A 22,861-nucleotide genomic window follows, 5' to 3' on the forward strand; every position below is an offset into this window, starting at 1 on the left:
GCAAACTCGGGAAAACTTGTCAGTTAAATATATTATTTCTTTCCTAACTGCTTTAAAACGGACTGCAAACAGTTTTTATTAATAAAATACTTTTCAAGTGTTTAAGAGTTTACTTCCATGCGGTATTTTTGCCGAAGTAAATATTTTAAGAGGAAATGGGTGTTTGTTGTACGTATATACTTTAGCAATTTAAAGGAGGGATTTTCAAGGTGTATCTTGTTACATAAAAATAGCGTCGAAACACAATTTCACACACAAAAAAGACATATTTCTGTGTTTGGGAACGACGAAGAAATGTTACGAATCGCAAATGGATAAGAAAAACCCGCCATTTATGGCACTGTATTAAAAATAAGGATATCTTCGTTAAGAGGATTCGTTCAAAAGTGATCCGAGTCTCCATGGAAACTCAATCCTTCCTGGATGTGTTCAAGATATTGACACTTTTAGCAGTGACGTAAGCAGTTTAAAAATTAGTTTAGTATCTGTTACTGATCGCGTGTATATAGGTAGCCATGATAAAGAAGAGAACGTTTGCAGAAATACCCATCTCCCAAAACCAGAGATTTGACGCGAATTACTACAGTTGACCAGCTGTCCCGCTGTATTTGATTCAAAGAATATGTTCAAAATTCTGTTCTGCGTAGCTTTGGTCTGGTTCCATACATCGCAGATTATATCAGGAACCGAGGTAAGGTTTCTCAGCCTTTTTTAAGTGGTATATCGCCAGAATGGCCATGAAATATAAAATTCAGATACAATACACTTGTACCTTTACGTAGCTCAGCTTGCTCACCTTTGCTAGAACCGAGACTGTTTCTCTGACAAGAATTATGGAATCATACATTTAACAGCATGAAAAAGCCGTTTTGATCAAAGCATTTCTTTCACTTTTTCTTCGTCTTAAAACTTAAATTTCTGTTTGATAAGAAACGCAGTTTTGAATAGCTAGAGATACAGATATGATCTCACAGAAATTGTCGTTTTTACCTTGTATGATTTGAATACACAAATTTCCATTGCTTTGATTAAGTTGTTTTGGCTAGTTTTTTATTGGGTTCAAGTAAAAGTATATGAGAGATAAGGCACTAAAATTCAGTTCAGTGAAAGGTGATAACAGCGAAATATCTAACCAGGAAGAGAAAATTTATCAAGAAAAAAAATATTAGGGCACGTTCTGCGACGCTTGAAATCGTTGCGGCACTCCGTGATCTGAAAAAACTTTTAATGTTGCCCGGGTAAAATTTTAAGCTCTGTGACATTCAAATAACAGCAATTTGCTTTTGAAAAAAAAAAAGAAGAAATTATTCGTATGTGAGACCAAAAATACATCTTAACACCTCGAAATGTGCAGCGACCGTTGATGATTGTAATAGCTTATCCCATGCTTGGTTTTTTATTTCTACTTGCTAACATTTTGGTTCGAAAAGACTCCCATCTAAAATTTCCAAACAGCTAAGTTTTCCTATCCAATCAAAAGCCACAAGCGGCAAACAAATTGTGATCATTTTTAACATATAACTAAATTTTCAACACAGAAAATGTAGAGTGGCCAGACACAAAAGACACTTTTGAAAAGAAATTTCGAGGAAATTTTTCCAAGAGCACTTAAAGGCACAAAAACTCTCAAGCTGGAAATTTCTATCTACACGTAATGAACATAAATTGATTTTTTTTCTCAAAAAAGTAGATTTTTTGCTGTCATGCAATCGAAAACTCAACTAAATCAGTTTGTACCTAGTCTGCAATATAACTTTTCCATCCCTTTTAAAATTTGTTCTGCAATGTTTCTAATAACCAGTTGGGGAAAACTTCAAAAGATGTCAGAGTTATTACGACATATGAAGGTCCATTGCTTTCTTCGAAGATTCATGTTTCAGAACTTACACAACATATAATATACTAATCTATAACTTCTTAAAATTGATAAACACACCTTTTTTTGACCATAATAAAACGTGTTTGCACAGGTTAGAAAAATATCCCCTGCATCTTTAGATACCTATATAAATAAAAGACTTCAAATCCCAGCCTTTTGTATAAAGGTGTGATGGATTTTAGTTTAAAAATATTCATAAGGGTACCTTCGTTAGTGTATCTACGATCAAAGCAATTTGAATGGAATTACATTTTTTAATTGAAATAGTTTATTTTAATGCATGACTTTAAAGTTTTTGGTTTTGGTCGTGTCTCAAAGTTCATAATTTTCACAAAGATTAGTCAATTCACTCGTTTTTCATAAGGAACGATCACCAGAGGTTGGGACATATATCTACAGCCGGATCAAAACATTCCTAGATAAACAAAGTTCTTTGTTTCCTTGGTTTTCTCTGCATATGAATAAAATTTGGATAGTCTGAATTTGCATTTCGTGCTTTTTGACTCATCATTTAGTTGGCAGCAAAAACAAGCTTTTATCTTTAAACGCAAACAGGTTTCACCAAATCAAAAAATTTCGACATCTTTACATTCAAGCAGTTTGTACTCTCCATTCAAAATTCATCACTGCTTTATCTCATTCTGGTCACTGACAAGAGACATGCTATTTGTAGAAACAAAAAATGGGTACGGCAACTGTATAAGTGGTTCATGCCGTTTAAGAGAACTTTTATGTTCATGAGAAGCCCAAAGGAGATTATGTCATAGTTTTAAAATCATTTTGATAAAGTCGTATTCACATTAAATTATTACAATTTTTTTCCTGCATGAACACAAACTAGAGGATTTCCACGTAACCTCTTTCGATCACAAATCTCTTTCGCTGCTACAGGATTTCTGAGACAAAATGGGATGAGGTCAGTTTTTTGTCGCACACGTCCAAATCTGCATATCTCCCTCCAGCTTGCGCAGGGAATAAAACCCTGTCTCTACAACATGATATATCATCAGGAGTGAGTTCTTTTTTTATCCCACAAATTTAAATGAGCAGAATTTCCAACCTCTTTCGATCACAGATTTTTGGCAATATAACAATGATATTGCTCGAAAAAATCATCTCTTGCTTTCGCCTCAACGGTATTCCTTATTTTGCGCCGACCATAGAGCTAAGAAACACATCTGGCAATAATTCAATGCGATAGGCAGCTGAATATGTGAATAACTTTCATAAAATGTCGTTCCACCGAGCGAATTTCCTCGCTGAGATCATGGAATAAATTCAAAACCAAATCTGCCTTGTGTGACTCGTTGCAGGGAAAGAATTCTATCGCGGGAACAGAGAATTTCTCCAAAACTTTTCCTCATCGCAAGAAACTATTTGTCATTGCGACTTATTTCCGCGATTTACTCTTGCCCTTTAACTCCCATGAGTGACCAAGACTGAACTTCTCCTTACAATATCAATACAATATCAACCAGATGAGTGATGAGAATAAAGAAAAATGTCAATTTGGGGATAATTAGTTGATCCAATACTTAATTCTTTGAACCAAAATTACAAGATTTGTATGGTTGACTGTAAGGAGAATTACAAATTTGATGTGGGAGTTAAAGAGTCAACCCGTATGTTGCGACCCATATGCTTTTCATAACCTCTCAAGCTTTAGATTTCAAATCAGAAACTGAACTTGTAAAATTGAAAAGTTTCAGAGTGATTTGTTTGATGATCTCGATGGTCCTAACTTCTTGAGAGAAGACGAGGGACAAATTTATAACGACGACGAGGGACAAATTTATAACGACGACGAGCCTGATTACGACAAGGTAAGTACGCTGTTTTGAGCAGCTTTTTACCTTCACTTTATGTCTTGAGTTATTCCGCAGACCAAGAGTTCAGTCTAAATGAAATGACCTTGAAACTTCACCGACAACTACAAATTCAATTTAGGAAATGACCGTTTTCTTGGTTTTTCGTTTTGGGCATTTCACGAGGCTGTTTTCAGAGGCTACATCGTTCCGACGGCAAGCGTGTATTTCATTCAAACAATAATACATCAAATAATTGTTTAGGATGATGAATGAAAACCTTCTGAGTCCTTTCAGAAAGAGTAGTAACTTCAGGTAGTTGTTTAAATAAAACATCAAATGCTAAGGACTAGCTGTAGGAGACGAGGAGTTGGAGCTAAACGGTTAAATAAAGTACTGTATGCTTTTCTTCTATTTCCTTCTGTTATAATTTACAGGACTCTGCCATCACAAAAAGAGTGGCTGCTGATGAATATGTTACCACAAATCCATTAAAACGTACGAAAATGTTTTGCAAGGTGACGGCACACTCACAAGGAATTATTACAAAAAAATGTAGGTAGAGGGCTTTGGAAGTAATGTAAGTAGGCATTAGTTAACCCGATCCCGATATCAACCTATGCAGCGCCTTTCGATTAAGTAAACGGCCAATCACACCGGATGAAAACGAGGCGATGGGGTATTGAGAACTCTAAGTAAAAACAAGCACACTGCGTGCAGTGCGGGAAAAATTGAGTGAGATGATTGGTTGAAGGAAGTGGTGCTTGTTTCCTGATCCAATCACAGAGCGAAGTAGAACAAATCCGTTATAATTCTGGATGAATTACTTTCGATACCCGAGGAAAAATTGCTTTGAATCGGAATGACTTATATTCGTAGCGGTAGCACATCCACGCCAGTTGAGTGTTCTTGATCAACATGGAATTTGTTTATATAGATATTAATTAAATATAAGATTAAATTTCACGATAGCAACACCGGGGAAAGAGGCGACGCTAAAGTAAACTTTACAAGACTCATTTTTCCTAAGAATCATAATTCGCGAATAGCGCGGTTTGTGGTCCGTCACTTGGCCTCAGATCTCCCCGTTTCCAAATCATATAAATCTAGCGTTGGGCTCGAAGTAGAGAAGAGAGTAATCTTTCGTCGGGGCTTCAGCTTTCAGACCCAACATTTTAGCGATGTAATGTTCTTCTGTTCATCAAATCTATTATTTTGCTGCGTTTTCATTGCCGTCACCGTTTTGTTTTCCTTAATATCCGTGAATTCTTGAACTTCAAGCCTCAACTCACACGATGGAAGTGAAGTTATTTTGCTAAATCTGCCTTCTGTCTTCTCCAGGGAATACGAACAAGCCACCAATTAGAATTCCTATTCCTCCCAATATTTGTCGGCCCTTTCCTACTTTTGTTGAATTGCAAAAGCCAACACACGATCAATACTCTCGGAATGTGGTCATACTCCACCGGTGCCTCGGTGGATGTACAGGTAAGTTCATTCATTAATTGTGCGTGTTCGGGTCCATGTCCGTTCGTCCGTGCCCCTGTCCGTGTCCTTCTCCTCGTCCGTGTCCGTTCATCCGAGTCCGTTCGTCCGTGTGCGTGTGCATGTGCATGTGCATGTGCGTGTGCGTGTGCGTGTGCGTGTGCGTGTGCGTGTGCGTGTGCGTGTGCGTGTGCGTGTGCGTGTGCGTGTGCGTGTGCGTGTGCGTGTGCGTGTGCGTGTGCGTGTGCGTGTGCGTGTCCTCGTCCTCGTCCTTATCCTTGTCCTTGTCCTTGTCCTTGTGAGTGTCCGTGTCCGTGTCCGTGTCGTATCCTTGTACTTTTCTGTGTCCGTGTCCGTGTCTGTTTCCGTGCCTGTTTCCTTTTCCTTATCCTTCTTCTTGTCCCAATTGCCGCCGTTATTGTTATTGTTATTGTCGTCGTCCTTGTCGTTGTTATTTTATCGTCATTATATATTATCAACGTCATAGTCATTCTCGTGCTCGTCCATGTTCAAGCTATTGTCACTGTTATTGTCATTATCAGTGTCATCATCTCTGTGATTGTCTCCGTGATTGTTAAGGCCATCATGCCTATCGACTCTTAATGAAGGTAACATGCGCTTGTCTTTTTCAGGGTCGCAACAGCTCTTAAACTGTACAGTTAAACGCCAGGAAGAGGTCGTCATACAGGTATTGAAAATCAACGACCTTAAACTTGTGAATATCACTGTCTACAATCATACAGCTTGTGGCTGTGACTGTATCAAGCGTCAGTCGGAGTGTGATGCTAAAATTCACGACTTCGAACAAGACCATTGCAAGTGCAAGTGCAAACAAGACAACAGCAGTTCATGCGACTCAACCAAAATGTCCTGGAAAGAGAAAACGTGCAAATGTGAATGCAACTCCGCACCCAAAATTTGCGACAAGTCCCCAAACCAAGAATGGAATGCAGCCATTTGCGAGTGTGACTGCAAGCGGAAGGTCAAAGTTCGATGTGCCAGAAAAGGAAAAGCTCTGAACAAAAAAACGTGCGAATGCGATTGTCCGACACCGCAGCCAAGTTGTCCTCCGGGCGAATCGTTCCTGAAGTATAACTGCACCTGCGTACCAAACTCGGTCGTTACCAAATAAAGATCTTCAACTGAACTTGGTTTAAACAAAAAATGGAATCTTTTAGGTGAAGGGACTCTTGTAAATCGTAATAAATGGAATACGTCAAATACTTCTTTTTGTCTTTTTAGTTTCGTAAACAATGTATGAAATACGTTGCATAGGGTGCTCTGTAAGAATCAGTCGTTTATCAGGGACGTGACTTTTCGATCGAGTTGCACTTACAAAACATCCAAAGATGAAGAGTATCAAAGTGCTGTTAATTTCTGTTATTTTCTGACATTCACGTCAGTCAACGGCTTATTTAAGGGAAATTTGAATCAAATGATCAATAAAACTGTCATCTCCACTCCAAACGAAAATCGTATTCTATTCTGAAAAACAAGTTTATAGAAAGCGCTTTGTTGATCTCGAGATTTTCCTCCGATGTTACATTTGTTGGTACCAAGTCTCGTTGCTCCTGATTCTATTGGCGTCGTCCCCAAAATTTAGACAAATAACTACACTCACAATGTCTTGGTTGAACGAGTAAAGATAAAATAATAACTGAAATGATAATACTACTAATAATGATAATATAAAGAATAACAATAATAATAATAACAATAATAATAATACTAAATCCAACCTAAATTAAAAAGAGAGAGAGAGCAATACGCTCAGAACTTAAAAATACTTTTTTAAATTTGTCAGGTTACTGGTGTCGAGTTCCAGGCGCGCGCTCCTCTATATTTAAATGATCTCACGTTCATGGTCTCGTGGCGGTTACTAACTTCCGAATGGCCCATTAATAACGTCCCCAGTGACATATAACGACACCAAAAGCAACTGGAAACAGTTGAAATCAATCAATTGCAGCAATTGATTGATTTCAGAACAATGCGCTGGGTTACTTTCTTTTCTCTTCATTTTTTTAATGATGTAAACGGATCTAACTTGCCAAATTTCAAATCGAGTTGATACGAACCAAAGGAAAACCTCATTATTTTGGACAGGTAAATATTTGAGTATCTTATCCAGCCAGTACGCTACTTGCTAAAATCCACTCAGCATTGCTTCGGTAAAAAATTTAGGTATTGCATTTGCGCTAATTAAATAATGAAAAATTATTCAGCGCATTGTTTTCCAGTTTTTGCTGCTAAGTCTTCGTGTTATCTCGATTTATTCTAATCTTTCAAGACCAATAACTTCTCAAGTCCATCGAGATAACTCTGTCTTGACAGTTTATCTGGGATTAACTTCTCTGACCCGAAAGATTTCACTAGCTCTTAAAGGTATGACGTCAGTGGCAAGGTCAAGCAGATAAAAGTTTTTAAAACTGTTAATCTGCGATGAATATAGGTAAGATCTAGACACGTATGATCGTTAAAGCCCGCGCTTTCAACCCATCGAGAAAAGCACACAAAAACAGCTTGAAAAGCATACAAATTAAATTAAAAGCAAAACGGTGAATCAACGAACGTTTCTTTTTTAACACCAAGAGAATATCAACTGTTTTTCTCTTGTTGACACCGTATACAGTCACTTAAGAATTTGGAACGGATGATAAGAACGCGCTAAAAATGATTTAAGTCTCACTATCTTCTTCTAATATAAATCGGAAGTTGTATTCGATCTAGGGAGCTAACATAAAATATTCTTTGCGTAAACAGTTGATTTTCATGCGTTCTTCTTTTCCGTTTATTACTTGTATTACCAGTATCTCAAACTTTCCTATCACGTTTATCAGCCAGTGATGTCCTCAGATAAATAAAATTGGTATTACTTATGAAAATGAGCGATTAAACTTGATTGGTGCTGTTTTGGAATATTTTTGTTTAGAAAATATTCCATAGTCTGCTCGAACGTGTTACGTTGTCAGATGGCGACGTCAACTGTAGACTGTATTGCGTTCCAATGTCACGGATCACCGACTTCAAACGCGATTTGCATATCAGTTCAACAAATCATTGCAGTTAACGTACCGGCACGGCAGACATGTCTTCATTCGGTTTGATTCTGTTCTGTTCCCTGCTATTTCTTCAAGATCCTCCTGTCAAATCAAAGGTAAGTTACGACTGCGAAATAGTTTTACTTTTATACAAGAGATAGCCCACCTAAAAATATTGAAAAAAGCGCAACTGAAGCACTGTCGTGTTATTAAACAAATTACCAAGACGTTTGAATAAAGAGTAGAAGTGTCTGAGCGGGCAATTTGAACGAAGTGTTCGGTCAACAAAACCAAACGAAAACTTTAAGTAGAAGCTGATAAAGCAAAATGAAACAAAAATGTAGAATTTTGATTTGGTAAAGATGTGAACAACATATACCAGCAACTTTTGAAATTCTACCGCATTCTAAAACTCTCAGAGGGTCTAAATCTTGTTTAGTAACTCAATCAAATCTAAATTAAGGATCGATTTGTTCTGGGTAGAAACGGTTCAAATTCATCACGCTTTTGTAAAGGTGAAAACGTTTTGCGTTCAGAATACCTTTCGCAAACCGAAAAATCTACCAGCCTTAAGCGTCATTCCACTCGCGCGCGCAATCACTGATAAATCTGGATAAATCTCTGCCATGGCGTGTTTACAGTTGAAAAATGTATTTTTTAACAAATCTTTGATTCAATGAATTACTTCGTGTTTTTTCTCGCATACTTTCACAATACATAAAATAATCCACTGGGATTAAAGTAAAAAAGGACTTTAAATTAATTTGTCTTTATTACATTACATTCATTCAACCAGAAAAAAAGGTCAGAAGATTTAAAAAATTGCTGGAGTATTTGCATTAATAACTTCATAATGGTGCTAGCGTTAAAGTTGTATGTCCGAGGAACCCGGATTGTCTTTTCATGAGTTTTGAAAACAGTAAAAGCTTACTTGAAAAAACTTGGTCTTACCTGTAATACCTAGATAACTAAGACTTATCTAAACTTGTACCCACTCGTAGAAAAATGCGGAAAAAGTCAGATGTAGTTACATGCATGCGATAAAAGGAACCGACGTGTTGTAATATCAACGTTGTTTTTATAAGGGAAGGGAGATAGATGTGGGACCTGTCAACCCATTATGTCTACGTGATCAAATATTTTCCAAAACGGTTTGTTGTTTTGGTTAAAGAAGAAGACTTAAAATATTGCGTAAATGTTACCGAAAAAATTTAAATCAACACTCATTCACGGCCTTTTGGATAAATCAAAAAATTACACTTGCCGATAAGGATCAAAGAGGGTCGCAAAGGAAGCGGTCACGTCACGTTTACGGTTGACGGTTGACGGTTGACGGTTAAAAATAAACCGTTTTGACGGTTGACGGTTAAATTTTAGGTCGTTTGACGATAGACGGTTAAATTTTTTGGAATATCGTTTATAAAACGAAATATGCGCGCGAATTTGGCCGTAATTTTTCGTAAAAGGTTTCAATTTTCCCCATATTTTAATAATCAAATTAATCCTATAATTGGTGCGTTAAAAATTAGGTTTTTGGTCTTCAACTATGTGTCTAATCAGCAAATCAACTTTAATGACTTTTGCTACCGCTGGACGTATTAATAACCTGCTCAACCAAGAAGCTGTCCCCTTGCAGGTTATTCCGAAGCTATCATACAATAGACCTAGTTGCTTCAAGAATTGTGTTGTACCCGACTGCTCAGTGATGAGCTTCACGACCCCTGTTGCCGCATCCGTCACGAATATTGTTTCCCCAACAGTGCAAATTCCTTGTGGTTGAACAAAGGTGCAACTTTTTACAGTCCAATCTTCATTTCCTCTGTGACCACTCCCCTCTTGAATCGTTACTACATTGTCAACCGGGTTATATACTTTGACCTGATGAGCTCTAAATTCTGTAAAGGCCAAAGAGTTTTTAAAGGGCTCAACTCGCTTGATTTCTGAGCAAGAATTTGTCTCGTTCTTTAACACCGTATCAAATGATCCACCCTCTAAATTAAACTAATATAAACCAATAACTAACATTACTTGGACACTTTACGGAAACGAAATAAACCAACCGGCCACCAACAGCCAGCGATTCTATCGCGGTTACATCTGCTGGATAGTCAACCAATTTAAGGGACTTTCTCCGGATAGCAACTCCGTTCTTTTCCAAAGTCACTTGAAAAATCGCTCTTTGCTCATCATCTACATATACTTCGTCACTAGAAACGCAAAGGGCGGCGGGGTTGGGCAAAAGTGGCTCAATATGAACACGATGGAGATGAATTATTCTTCAAACGGAAGTCCGTTCTGACAGAACGGACTTCCGTTTGAATGACTTGCCCATAAATGTATTTTTGTGGTATATTAAAACTTTTATTCACAAACAGCAGAACTTGACCCCATTTAAGACTATCGTTTGGTTCGTAATTAAGGATATCTGAGACATTAGGCTTGCTTATTTGACGGTTGACAGTAAAAATATTGCGTTTTTGGCGGTTGGCGGTTAATATTTTGGCCATTTGACGGTTAACCCCATTGAGACCTCCATCAAAGCTTTCAAGCCTCTTTGAAATTTCCACCGCTTTAAGTGTTTCGCTTTTGACGGTGTCAAGATTTCGTTTAGTTGACATTAAAAGCTCAATGCCTTACGTAAAAATTTGTATCAGAAAGATCTTTCTCGAGAGGTGTAGGAAAAAATTCATATCGAGACGTAAAATCAGGTAATTTGAGAGTAGAAATGATTATTACATAGCAAGTTCAAAATTCAAAGGTTGTTTGGGATGCACTACTTTCTTTTATTAGTTCTTGACTAAGTTCAGTCTTTTTCAACTGCTTTACCAAACAAGAGGGGCAAAAACAAAGCCTCTTAATTAAAGAAAGCCCGTTTGTAATGAACAGTTAAGCTGTTACTAAAAGCTAAAATTTACTCTTAATTGCTGTAGACAAACCCTTTGTTCTCTTTGGAATAGTAAACTGAATCAATAACACAGACGGAGTTTGATGAATGGACAGCTCAGCTAAATAAACAAATATCTAATATCTTTCTCAGCCTTAATCAAAATGTAAATTACTCTTTGTTTTTTGGTTCTTTTGTGGACAAAACGTGATTATGTTTCTTGAAACAGCCGTGCTTTTCGGCGTGACCTTACATGGCGGAGCAACACACAACTCGTTCCGTGACATCACTAGTTTCATAACACCGTTTCAGTGACGCCAAGGTTATCGAAATCCTCGCAGTTTTGTGCAGTCAACGCAAACCCACTCGATTAAAATGCCTTAGCATGGTAAAAAGAGTTTACGCAAGGCAAAAAAGTAATTTCTGGCAACTTAAATGGATTCGAATCGATTGATTGACTCATGCATTCTACGAGTAAAGTGTCGGAAAATAGACAAAGTCAAACGATGCTTCGAAAGCTGTAAACAGCCATAAGTTTAAAGATTTCTATTTATAGTAACTGAGATTAGGAATGGCATAGAATATTGTACCTGAAATTCGGCATTCCTAAAAAAGGTCATCAAGTCTATAGACTTAAAAGATGATTCATTTAAGTGGTTCTTGGAATTAACTCCAAAAATATACACATTGGGGTCGAATCTTTGAACTTGTAGTGAATTCTTGGGATGCACTACCCCGATATGTGACTTGTGGTCGATATTGATATTCAGTTTATCTGGCGTATGTGAAACACACCCTTAAAACCAAATTTCATACCAAGCAGATGATATTCACAACAATTTTATTTTGCAATACTCAGCAAGTTTCAAAAATCGCGAAATTTTCAAGTGTCGCGAACTCACACTGCCAAGAAAAGAAAATGGCGTCTTGTAAAAGTAGTCACGGTAGATTACAAGAAATCAGTCATCAATAAAAAATGAAAAGAAATAAAATGATGATTACAGAGGACTTACTCAAACGAAACCAGAAACAACAAAGTTGTTTTATTTCCTGTTCCAGTTGGAATTGCGTGCGTTAGTAGTGTTGATACTTTTCACGGCGTAATGAAACAATTGAAAGTCGTTTTGCTTTAAAGAGCACGCGGCATGTGATGTTTTTGTCAGATGAAATGAAATTCTGAAAAGATCCGTTTTCTAAGTTTCTCGTATAGTCCAGAAACGCTTTCTGAGTGCAAATCACAACGAAAATTTACTTCCTGTGTTATGACGAATTTTTTTAACTTCTCTGTACGTTTCTATGGAATAATCTTTAATCCAAAAGCAAGCACCAGTGCATTAGCACTGGTTTAAATTTTTGCAATTCTGAATCAGCGACACGCGGTCGAGGAAAATTACGATGCTTGGAATAAATCGCGAAATTCTAATCATCTTGATCTGTTTGACCATAAAAGTCTGATGAAAAGTTAACGTGTCTTGAACATTCTTAAAAATGTAAATTTTGTCAACCTTCCAAGTGCCAATAGCTTATTTCCAGTCACGATTTAGTTAAAAAACGAAAAAACAGCTACAACTGACGAAAAGTAGCCGAAATCTTTATCTGTTATTACAGCCTAACTCCAGACCGAACACTGGTACCTTTTTTTGTCACGTTAAACGTGAAATCAAAATATTGCGATATTGTGTTCGTTTTGAGGTGTCATGAAGACACTCTTGAGGAGCGATGAGGAGTATTTGTTATTTGACCCGGATAAACGAAACGTCACGATCGAATCAACCAATGAGAAACCATAATCTTTTTTCCTTAATTTTCTGGTTAAACAGCAGTTAAATGTGCCTTTGACGCCACTAACGGCGTTTTTTGCGTTGAGTCTCGTGTCCATAACAATCATGTATTTTCTACCGATATTTCTAATTTCCGTTCTTGTACCATGTTCCTATACAGAACCAAAGGTGAGTTGTTTTAACTGAATTAGTATCTCGATTCAGACATTTACTTCAGACAATAGATTTCGAAACTCGTGGGTCAACTTCTCCTTTTCGTTTAAAGAGACTTTGGCTTTCAAATTTATCAAAAAAGCTGAGTAAACACAAAAAAATAACACGAGGGATTTAAAAAAAGCTTGCTTTCACGCTAAAGAACAGAATCTAGAATCTTTTAAGTTTTTCTTCGTACGATTCAAATCACAGAGGTGAAATCTTGAAAGCATATCTTTTAGGTTATATCTGCGTATTTAGTGGGAACGATAAGCAGATTTTCACACACCTTCTAAGCCAATATGCTCCCTTTCAACCGCAACGGCAATACCCAAAAATCCCAAGAAAAATTTCAGTTTCATCAAGAATTTATGATTTCATAACTGAAAAATTTACCACAGCATTTACTGGCATCTCAACGAGTTGTGATCCATCGCAGCGTTTTTTTTTTATTATTCTTCGTTCTGCCGATGTGATATTCGCTCCTCTAAATGTGAAGCATGGCTTATATGTCCTTTTATTTTCACAACTAAAGGCTGAGAGAGCCGTCATTATCCAGGTTAAGATGCATGCGTTGAGGTTTCATCGCAAGGTTTCCGAAATAATATCAACTGAAGCTTAAACTAATACTGACACGCTGAAAAAAATCCCCTAATCTGTTCGAGAGCGTTCGAAGCACCCTGACTGAGTGCCGGAAAGCTTGGAATCTTCACGGAACGGCGCGCTCAAGTTTAAAAGCTTCTGTTGAACGTATACGTGTTGAAGGTATTCCCCTTTCGTAGAAACTTTTTCACTACACCAATATCAGAGAATAGAAGAAGAATTATATCCTTTTTCTTAGGCCAGAAGAAGTGAAAAGTTTGGCTCAATGTAGAAAACGGTACAAGCACATCGGTTAATAGCATACAATAAATAAAAGAGTTTTAATTAATAAAATCTATTTGTTTTTCAGCTGACATTTATAAAGTTGTTCAAATTTGATTCAGTATTAGCTTTTGTAGTTACGAATTGAGAGCGTGAATCTAAGAAAACTATTTCTGCACGTACTAGAAATTTATAAATGAGGTGGAAGAAAACGACAGGAAACTGGTGTAGAAATTGTCCCAAACGATTTTTATTTTGTCTTCTCGGTGACTGCAATTTGTATTCCAACAAAACCAATTTCTTAATCCTTTCACTCCCAAGATCTCATGGGTAATTCTCTTTACTGTCTGCCATGCAATTCTTATGAAGTTATTTCGGAGAATTTAGTATTGGATCAACTAAAAATTCCCTAACTGATACTTTTTCTTTATTCTCATCATTTGTCTGCCTAATATGGTATTGATATTTGAAGGAGAAATTCTGTTTTGGTCACTCATGCGAGTTAAACGACTGGTAAGGCTGTCGACAGACATGAAGCTGTTGTAAGTTACATAGTTATCTACCGAAAAAAAATTAAAGGATAAAACCCTATGTCTTGACGTGCAGCACCCTTGAAAAGTTTCTACGGATATCTATTGGCTGAGTCGATGGCCAAGCAAAACTAAAATAACTCAATAAAATTTAAACTCTTTTAGAGAAAAATCACTGAATTTTGCGAATTTTAAAAATCAGTCTGCGGGACCTCTTCGAAGGTGATGACGGATTCACTCGGAACAATTGAATCGAAGTTACGTCACTAGTCCGTTAACACACGAAAGTATCCAAAATAGTGTGCGATCATTTCAACGAAAGTTACTAAGCGTTAATTTCTCGTGAAACTGATTAATTTTGTTGCTATAGGTGGTTCTAACTGTTATATCTCGTTTATTAAACCTTGATGTGACCATTCAAATGAAGGCTGATAGGCAGTACCTGCACCTGATTCTGTTAATAATGTTGTTCGAGGTGGTTCTAACCCAAAAGCTATTATCGCCGGAGGGGGGGGGGGGCGGAATTGTTGTGTCACAATAGAATTTACCTGATCTCCCCCTAAGGTTTTGTGGTATTTTTATGATCCCCCTCATACTGTTAGTCAGTTTTCTCTAGTCCCTCACTTTATACTCTGTGAGCGATGACTGATTCCCCCCCCCCTTGTTTCTCTGTAAGCCATGTGATCCCTCAAAACTCTCCCTGACCCACCCCAACCCCTCCCCAAACCCCCCCCCCCCAACCCGACCGGTTCCTTATCCTACTGTACATCCGCCCTTCCATATTTTCGTAGTTTGTGGATGCAAACCAAGTTTGTGGCCAATTGCATCATTTCTATGAAAGCAACGAGGAAGTAAATTTAAACCGTTTTGTCATTACACCACACTCATCTTACAAGTTTCACAGCAGGTAAAATTCCCTCGAGAATTTGTAAAGTTCCTTCATAAAGCTGGAATACCATTAGGCAGTGTGTTACGCCGCAACCGTCCGTTCCACCTACCTGGTGTGTCCGCCATATCTGCTCCGCGGTATGACGCAACTTCTAGATCCCAGGCCATGAGTGATACTCCAGAGCATTCCAATGGCGTCATAACTACGCAATGTAAGTATCTACACTAAGACTTTTTATAATTTATCAGGTATATTCGCTTGCGCAGGATTGGTTTAGCTGATCGTCAAACGAAGTTAAGAAACTGGAATTTGCATCGAAAGCAAAGAAGGCACTAAGGTAATTATTGTATTTTGACAGTAAACAACCTGCCATACATTCCAAGCGAAAGCCATTGTAAGCCGAGACCAGTCGCCTTCAGAATACCAAAGAGTGTTCACGTTCGCACCTACCCTGATTATGTAATCCTCAACCGCTGCACTGGAAGTTGCACGGCCAATCAGGAGACCCAACACTGCGCTGTAACAGCACAAGACGCCATTAATGTTCAAATATTTGAAATAGTAGGCGACCAACCTTATATTACCAGTACTGTCATCTACAATCACACTGCGTGTGGCTGCGATTGTATCACTAAGGAGAGCGATTGCGATCCACAGAAACAAACCTGGAACGAAAACACCTGTGGTTGTGATTGCATCGCCAGCGTAAACAATTGCGCAGCCAACCAGAAACTTGACGACAAAAAATGCGTGTGTAAATGCAACGAAGCAGAAAAACACTGTGACCACGTACACAAAGTGTGGGACACCACGAACTGTGGATGTCACTGCAAAGCCATTCTTCAAGATCACTGTGCAGCTCAAAACCAGCTTATCAATTCAACTACTTGCGAGTGTAACAGTGTTCACGCATGAACGCTTGCGTGACTTTATTTTGTATCATTGTGATTCCTGTTACTGTGTCACGCATCTACGCTCTTTAGGCAAAACGCTACTATGTATCTACCAATAGCGTAGTAAAGTCAATTTCAAAATGTTTTCCTCGCAATTTCATATTCATAGGACAATATTGTGAAAGCAAATGGCTAGAAACAATTAAGGTGCCACGTTATTAAAGTTAAGTTTAACTTCAACAAGAAATATTTGCAAGACTTGAACTTCTAAGTATTCTCTTTTCATTATATCTTGATTTCTACAATATGACAGACAGAACTCATTTGTTCAGCCGACAAGTTAAGTCTGTTCTCATGACCTGTCCTGCGAAGAAAATCTTGTAATTATTATCGCAAAGAAAAGATGTCCATGACTTGTAGGACTCTGCAGGTTAACAATCCTTACTTGTACCAGGCACTAAGTTTAAAGGGAAAAGGAAAATGGGGATCTTACTCGTCGCTCCATTCCGGATCCCCGCCCTCTTTTCCTCGCCTCAATAGACCAAGAGCCTGGATCAAGCCATAAAAGTTAGATCTTGGAAACTATTGATCATTGCCACTCATTTCATTTCATTGCCTTTCTTGTCAGCTGTTTGGGGTGAGCACCGGTCGAATCTGTTTTATGGCGTTTCGAGGAACTTTGTCAAATAAAATTAGTCCAGAAGCTTTCTCGATCGTGTCAACTGGGACCTGAAACATGTGCATAGGTGTCTTGTCGTTGATTGGCTGATTGGGCAATATGTACGACTAGAGCGAGACACAAAAAAGCACATGATTAGGATATGTCTGTCATATGAACAGCACGTACATTACGTTGAAAAGGTTACATTATACGTGTCATAGAAAGTCAAGTTTGGACTTCCAAAAGCAAAGTTTGTCTTTTTTTAATTCAAGCTAACATTTTCCAATCCCTAATTATTTCAGTGATATATGGTTAATTTTTTAATCAGGTAACTGTAAAATGCATTCAGCAGAACTTTTACATAGCTGGGCCCGATCCAAAAGAACTAAATTTAAAATCTCCTACGCCATGGTAGCAAATAATTAAATTGTAAGGCAGAGAAGCTCACGCAGATCTCATTTGAACTCAATATCGGAGTTGAGCTTTGCTTGGCCGTAAAACTGAGCACCATTCAACTGACAGTCAAAATTAATCCGGGATTGCAGTTGCTTTGCTTTATTACGCCCTGTGACTAGTTAAAAAAAAACTCGCGCTTCTCTCTCGACCAATCAAATGCAAAACAAAACCAAATCGCGACTTAGGCACCCGCATTTGTCCGCGCTTGGAGCAGTTTGTTTGTCATTAGCTCCTTGTAACATTTTACCTTAGCTCTGAGTTGTTTAGACACTCAGTAGAAATGCGCTCAATACTTGAAAAGTGTCGTGAAAAGCAAAGACAAAGCAAAAATACATACCTGCATTTCTAACTGGTTATCCGTGGTCTCTCCCAAAATTACTTTAAAATAATGCGTAGGAACTGCGATGCGGTTTTTCCCAATCAACTAAGTTGAAAGAAGAGAAAATATGTGGCAAAAATACAAGATACAAGATACATGTAAATAAAAACTATGTTGTATTATACTTACAGACTTAGTAAACAACTTACCTTGTACTTCACATAAAGCTGATTGTCTGCCTCTATCCTAACACGAAATTGAAAACATAAAACATTAAACAGTTAATGAATGGTCCCGAGGAAAACAGTTCACTTTATCTCCCGAGAATCTCAGTGTTTCGCGAAGTGAAGCCAACTTTGATCAAGCTGTCCAAAGTTATTGTTAAAACACCGGAACATGCATAAGTAATATTCTTAAAAATAAGCGGGAGCGGAAGGGGAGGGGCGCGATTATGCTATCGTCTTTTGCGAGCCAGCCGGGCATTCACCGAAATTGAGAACGTTTTAACCGATTTATCACGCCACAAAAAGCTTCCAAAGAATCTTCTTGTTTACTTGAAATTAGCACTACTTAGATACGCCCATGAAAGAATTCGCGTCTTAATTTCCTATGATCTAAGAAAATTCCGTCACTTTTGTATGACAAGCATTTCATTCAAACCTTCCCTTCACGCAAACACACACAAAATCATACCCAGTTATGCTTGTACTGACAAGAATCCGCCCGTTACTTCGCGGTACATTTTGAAGTAGCTGGAAGCAAGGGTGTTTTTGAGTAAAACTTGAAAAATACTTGATAGGTCAAAGCCTCGAGCATGTGGAACAAATTGATATATGATTTATGAAAAAATCAGGCAGTTTTTAACGAAAATCGACTCAAAACGTTTCTCGAGTCGTTACTTTCAAGGTCGTAGCTTGCATTCAATATCTTTCTTTCCTTCCGATAAATTTTTTCCAATTTTTTCCAATGTAAAGAGGATAATTTGTGCAATAAAGAAGATAGATCACTGTGCTCGTTCAGGAACAAAAGACCCTGGAACCTGTTTTCCTCGTCCGTTGCTTTGAAAAAAGATTAATACTATGTTTTCAGAATGCGCGCACTTATTCCCCTAAAAACGTGATGTTATGGCCATTGCAACACTGAGGAGTCACCTTAACAAAATCTTTTCTATCAAAACTCACTTTGGTAGAAACAGAGGTCCAGTAACAACATACACGTTCTTGTATGACCTAACCAAGTGGCGGCAATATTTTTCAAGATGTTCCCAAGCATCATGATTAAATCCTGAGCCTGCCTTGGTGAAAACCAAAAAAATTATAAATTACATTTATAAATTAAGGTAGCACTACCATATTTGCAACACTTTCCTCATCTACAGTGATGCCAGATAAGTTCTACTCCCAAATATAATTTCAACACTTTTGGAAATTTCAACCAGAAGCTTCATTCCGAAAAAAAGACCCCTACAAAACCCATATTAGCATTATCCTAATATTTCAAAAATCATTGCTCTCCAAGAACCCCGGAGGCTGGTGTTTTCACCAGATATTTCATTCTGTAACATTTTAACCTTCATCAGATTCTTTTTTCCTTCTTTCTTATGGTCAGGTAGTAAAAAAATCTCTGGAGAAAACTGCTGAACAACAGTTAGACAGCAATAAACTTTTGGTCACTAAAAGTAAGTGAAATGCAGTGGCCAAGTTAACTCTGTGAATTTGTCACCCCTTCCTAAATGCCCACCACTTATCAGTTGACTGAATTCAGTCAGACAGGAAGGTAAAGTATTTGGCTCTCAACCTGGACCTTGAGCCAAATATCTTCCTATCCAGCCCTCCCTTTCAGTCAATAAGCACATATTACTCACCGATTTGAGGACTCATGTTACTGAGAAAGAATGTTGCACACATAGAGTTCTGTGACGACCTGTGATTGGCTGCTGCAGCCAGGTGTCCCCTGTCATATCCACTCCCCCTACCAAAAGAATAACAAACTAATTAGAAAACAGCTTGTACAAAGTGTTTGCGTTTAGTAATGCCCAACACAATAGTAGACATAGGAAAGCTTGGGATTAGGTTGAGAAAAAAAGAAGGGAAATTGGGTTAGTTTGCCACCTGACCCATCCCTCCCTCCTTCTTTTGACTTGCTGTTGATAGATTGATCAGTTTTCTTGGAGGAAGATTACTGTCTATAAACCCTTTACACCCTAACATCAGTATGCATATTCTCCATACTGTTCTCCAAACAATTCTTAAGTTACTGATAAGGAGAATTTGTTTAACAATCAAGAGCTTCTTTAGTTAGTGATCATTTATCTCCGGCCTTCATTCTTGTGACCTTCATGTGTGATTAGATACTAGGCATTCTAAGGATTTAACCCTTTACAATCTAACATCAGTATGCATATTCTCCTTACTGCTCCATATACATTTCCTAGGGTGCTGAAAAGAGAATTTGTTTAATGATCATTTTCTTTATTCTCATGACCTTAATGTGTGATTGAGGGGTGTTATTGTAAGGAGAAATTTTACACTTGTCGCTCTTAGGGGTTAAAGAGCTCCAGGGTTAAAGGGTTAAGATTTCTTTATTATTTATTCAAGTGTCATAGATGGAAATGGAAGCCTGATGAATGAAAGCTAATATTCACAGGGCACTGACCAGTAGTCCTCATTTGTTGTCGAGAACAGAGGATGTATTGAAGGATCAACCACAAAATCACATCTTCTCCTGTCAACATCTTCATTGTAGACAGTACCAGTACTTGCAGTTAAATGCTGAAACAAAGATATTTCATAAACATGAAAAACAGAGTTCTTATCATTGATGTCATTCGCAATCTGCAGGAACTACACTTGTTAAAAAATAAAATGCTGTTTGTGAAGTTTTAAAGAAGTTCTGATTACTACAGATTACATGACCTGTCTAAGAAAAACATAATTTTCCACATACCTCACAGACCCAGTTCGCAATTCTTAGACGTCGGTTATAGGACAAAACATAATCATCCTTAGCTTTAATATTTTCAAAACCTGTCAATACAAAAATAAGTTTTTGAATTATTTATGAACAACAGAAACTGCTCAGGACCAAAGAACTGACTGCTGATCTGGCTCTGCAGTTCTGATGAACAGGATGGTGGCAAATGGTTTAAACTTTTAAAAAAAATTGTAGGTCTGATATACACTTTTTATCTGATGTGAAATCTCATCAGCCTCTAGAGTGAGACTCAAATAAGTCTTATGAAATTAATTCATTTTTAAACAGAACTGTTATACCAAGTTAGACGAATATCAACTAGAGTCTCTTATTTGACTCGTGATTGAACTCTCAGAACTTAAATTATAAGAAATTTGAAGCAAATACTGTTGAGAATTTACATTTAGATCTTGAGAGTGAACTTAACTTATCACTACAGGAATAGTACCCTGTGAGCAGAGCCTAATAATTCTTTTGCCTCCTCCAAGGAAAGAGAGCAAAAGAAGACTCTGCCTAAACCTTGTAGTTTCTTATTTGAACATGCACAATGATTGGTTAGAAAATAATTTGCTTCTATGCCTTCAGAGAAGGTGAAAGAATTGACACTTTACACCCTAACATCAGTATGCATATTCTCCATACTGGTCTCTATACATTTCCTAAGGTGCTGACAAGGAGAATTTGTTTATCAGTCAAGAGAATATTTGGTTTGTGATCATTTCTTTTATTCTCATGACCTTACTATGTAATGCAAGGTTTATACTGTTGGGAGAAACTACATACTAGTCACTCTCAAGGATTTAAGGGTTAAGGCTCCGCTTGCAGGGTACAGGGATAGACACAGGCAATTAGTTATATTAGCCAATCGGCTCAGAGTCGTAAATCAACAAGTGGATAAGGTTCTATGTCAGGTATTTGACCCTTTTTACCCTAACATCAATACCTATATTCTCCAAACTGTTCTCTATACATTTCCTGAGGTACTGACAAGGAGAATTTGTTTAACAATCAAGAGATTCTTGACTTAGTGATCACTTCCTTTATTCTCCAGAACATAATGCTTGATTCACTCTTAAAGGTTAGAGTATTAGAGGCTAAATTACACACCAGGATATCCAAATCTCATTATTTCTGACATTCTAGAGCCTGGACCATCAACTGTATCATGCTGGTTGGTTTTGGCCTGGACCATAGAAAAAACACCATAATGAAGCTTTTTCCTGCAAAAAAAATTTATATATATATATACATAAATAAAAGGGATTTTAAAATATGAACAACAATTTTGTGGATAAGAATGTTTAGCTGCATGGAGCTAAATATATTTATTCTGTCAAATTGTTGTGGAAACCAAATGAAGGAAAAACTGATTGCTATCCAGTATCAGCAAACCTATATTACTTGAAAAATCATTAAATTTAACTCAATGTTAATCAGCTTCACGTACCCACTGATGCAACAGAACAGCATCTTAAGGAAACAAATTCCTCGTGATACAGAGTACGTTAAAGTGAATTTTGCTAAATAAATACAGCAAAATTTGTAACCAATTTCCTGGTTGCACGTTCTTTCGATGCAAATTTTAATTTGCAGTGAAAGAATCAAAGGTTGTTATGCTTGATTGCGTTCTGTGGTTAGAATAATCATCTATTGAATCATCTCAACCAAGTACTTGCAAAACTTCAATATTTGATACTCATGAACCTTTGTTTGGCTAAGCTTGAAGGTTACGGACCACGGAAAAAGATGCAAATACGACAATAAAAAGGAATACCTTTCGTAGAAAGTTCCGAGGGTTCCTCCAATTCCAAAGGATACAACAGAAAGGGCAGGGATTACTAATCGATGCATTGGAATGGCTCTAAAATTGTTCTAGTGTCAAACTGAAAGTAAATGTTTATAGGCTCATAGTGGAATGGAAACGCTAAGACGGAGCCAGACCGGAACCTGGGCTTGGAATATGAAATCGAGGCTTATGTAATTGAACTCTAAACGGATTTTACACTGAGCCTCTAACCTATCATCGCGTTTTCAAACCGCTTGAATTAGCTTCCCATTGCATTTTCGTTTGCCACGAGAAATGTTACGACAGTAAAAATAGAATCTTAACTTCCACGAAAATCCATATCAGGAATAGTTCCTTCCGGGTTCCCACAGGTATCGCTGTGCGATTCCCCACCGCCCCTCTTCCCCCCCCCCCCCCCCCGTC

At 37.6% G+C, this 22,861-nt stretch overlaps 3 protein-coding genes across 6 annotated transcripts; 2 read left to right on the forward strand and 1 right to left on the reverse strand.

Moving 5' to 3' along the window:
* The first annotated feature begins 454 nt into the window (after positions 1-454).
* On the forward strand, positions 455-6,636 carry LOC113677751 (uncharacterized). The gene is made up of 5 exons (XM_027194583.2): positions 455-691; positions 3,583-3,702; positions 4,122-4,239; positions 5,026-5,172; positions 5,802-6,636. Exons 1-5 carry the CDS (start codon positions 623-625, stop codon positions 6,299-6,301), a joined length of 954 nt encoding a protein of 317 aa, XP_027050384.2. The 5' UTR covers positions 455-622; the 3' UTR covers positions 6,302-6,636.
* A 1,414-nt stretch (positions 6,637-8,050) lies between these two features.
* LOC113677742 (uncharacterized) lies at positions 8,051-16,490 on the forward strand. 4 transcript variants are annotated; one of them, XM_027194574.2, is made up of 3 exons: positions 8,051-8,326; positions 15,366-15,561; positions 15,709-16,490. In XM_027194574.2, the coding sequence occupies exons 1-3, from the start codon at positions 8,258-8,260 to the stop codon at positions 16,263-16,265; spliced, it is 822 nt and encodes a 273-aa protein (XP_027050375.2). In that variant the 5' UTR covers positions 8,051-8,257; the 3' UTR covers positions 16,266-16,490. The 4 variants fall into 4 exon arrangements, with proteins under 4 accessions (XP_027050375.2, XP_089066301.1, XP_027050376.2 ...); XM_089210175.1 differs by having other exon boundaries at positions 8,207-8,326; positions 15,369-15,561; XM_027194575.2 differs by lacking the exon at positions 8,051-8,326 and adding an exon at positions 12,907-13,043.
* On the reverse strand, positions 16,242-22,615 carry LOC113677738 (endonuclease G, mitochondrial). The gene is made up of 9 exons (XM_027194570.2): positions 22,427-22,615; positions 21,760-21,872; positions 20,626-20,705; positions 20,335-20,450; positions 19,544-19,650; positions 18,861-18,969; positions 17,889-17,925; positions 17,698-17,784; positions 16,242-17,029 (listed from the first exon to the last, which is right to left on the reverse strand). The coding sequence occupies exons 1-9, from the start codon at positions 22,501-22,503 to the stop codon at positions 16,868-16,870; spliced, it is 888 nt and encodes a 295-aa protein (XP_027050371.2). The 5' UTR covers positions 22,504-22,615; the 3' UTR covers positions 16,242-16,867.
* Positions 22,616-22,861: the final 246 nt, after the last annotated feature.

The sequence above is a fragment of the Pocillopora damicornis genome, chromosome 6, assembly GCF_964200805.1.
Source record: "Pocillopora damicornis chromosome 6, jaPocDami1.2, whole genome shotgun sequence".
NCBI lineage: Eukaryota > Metazoa > Cnidaria > Anthozoa > Scleractinia > Pocilloporidae > Pocillopora > Pocillopora damicornis.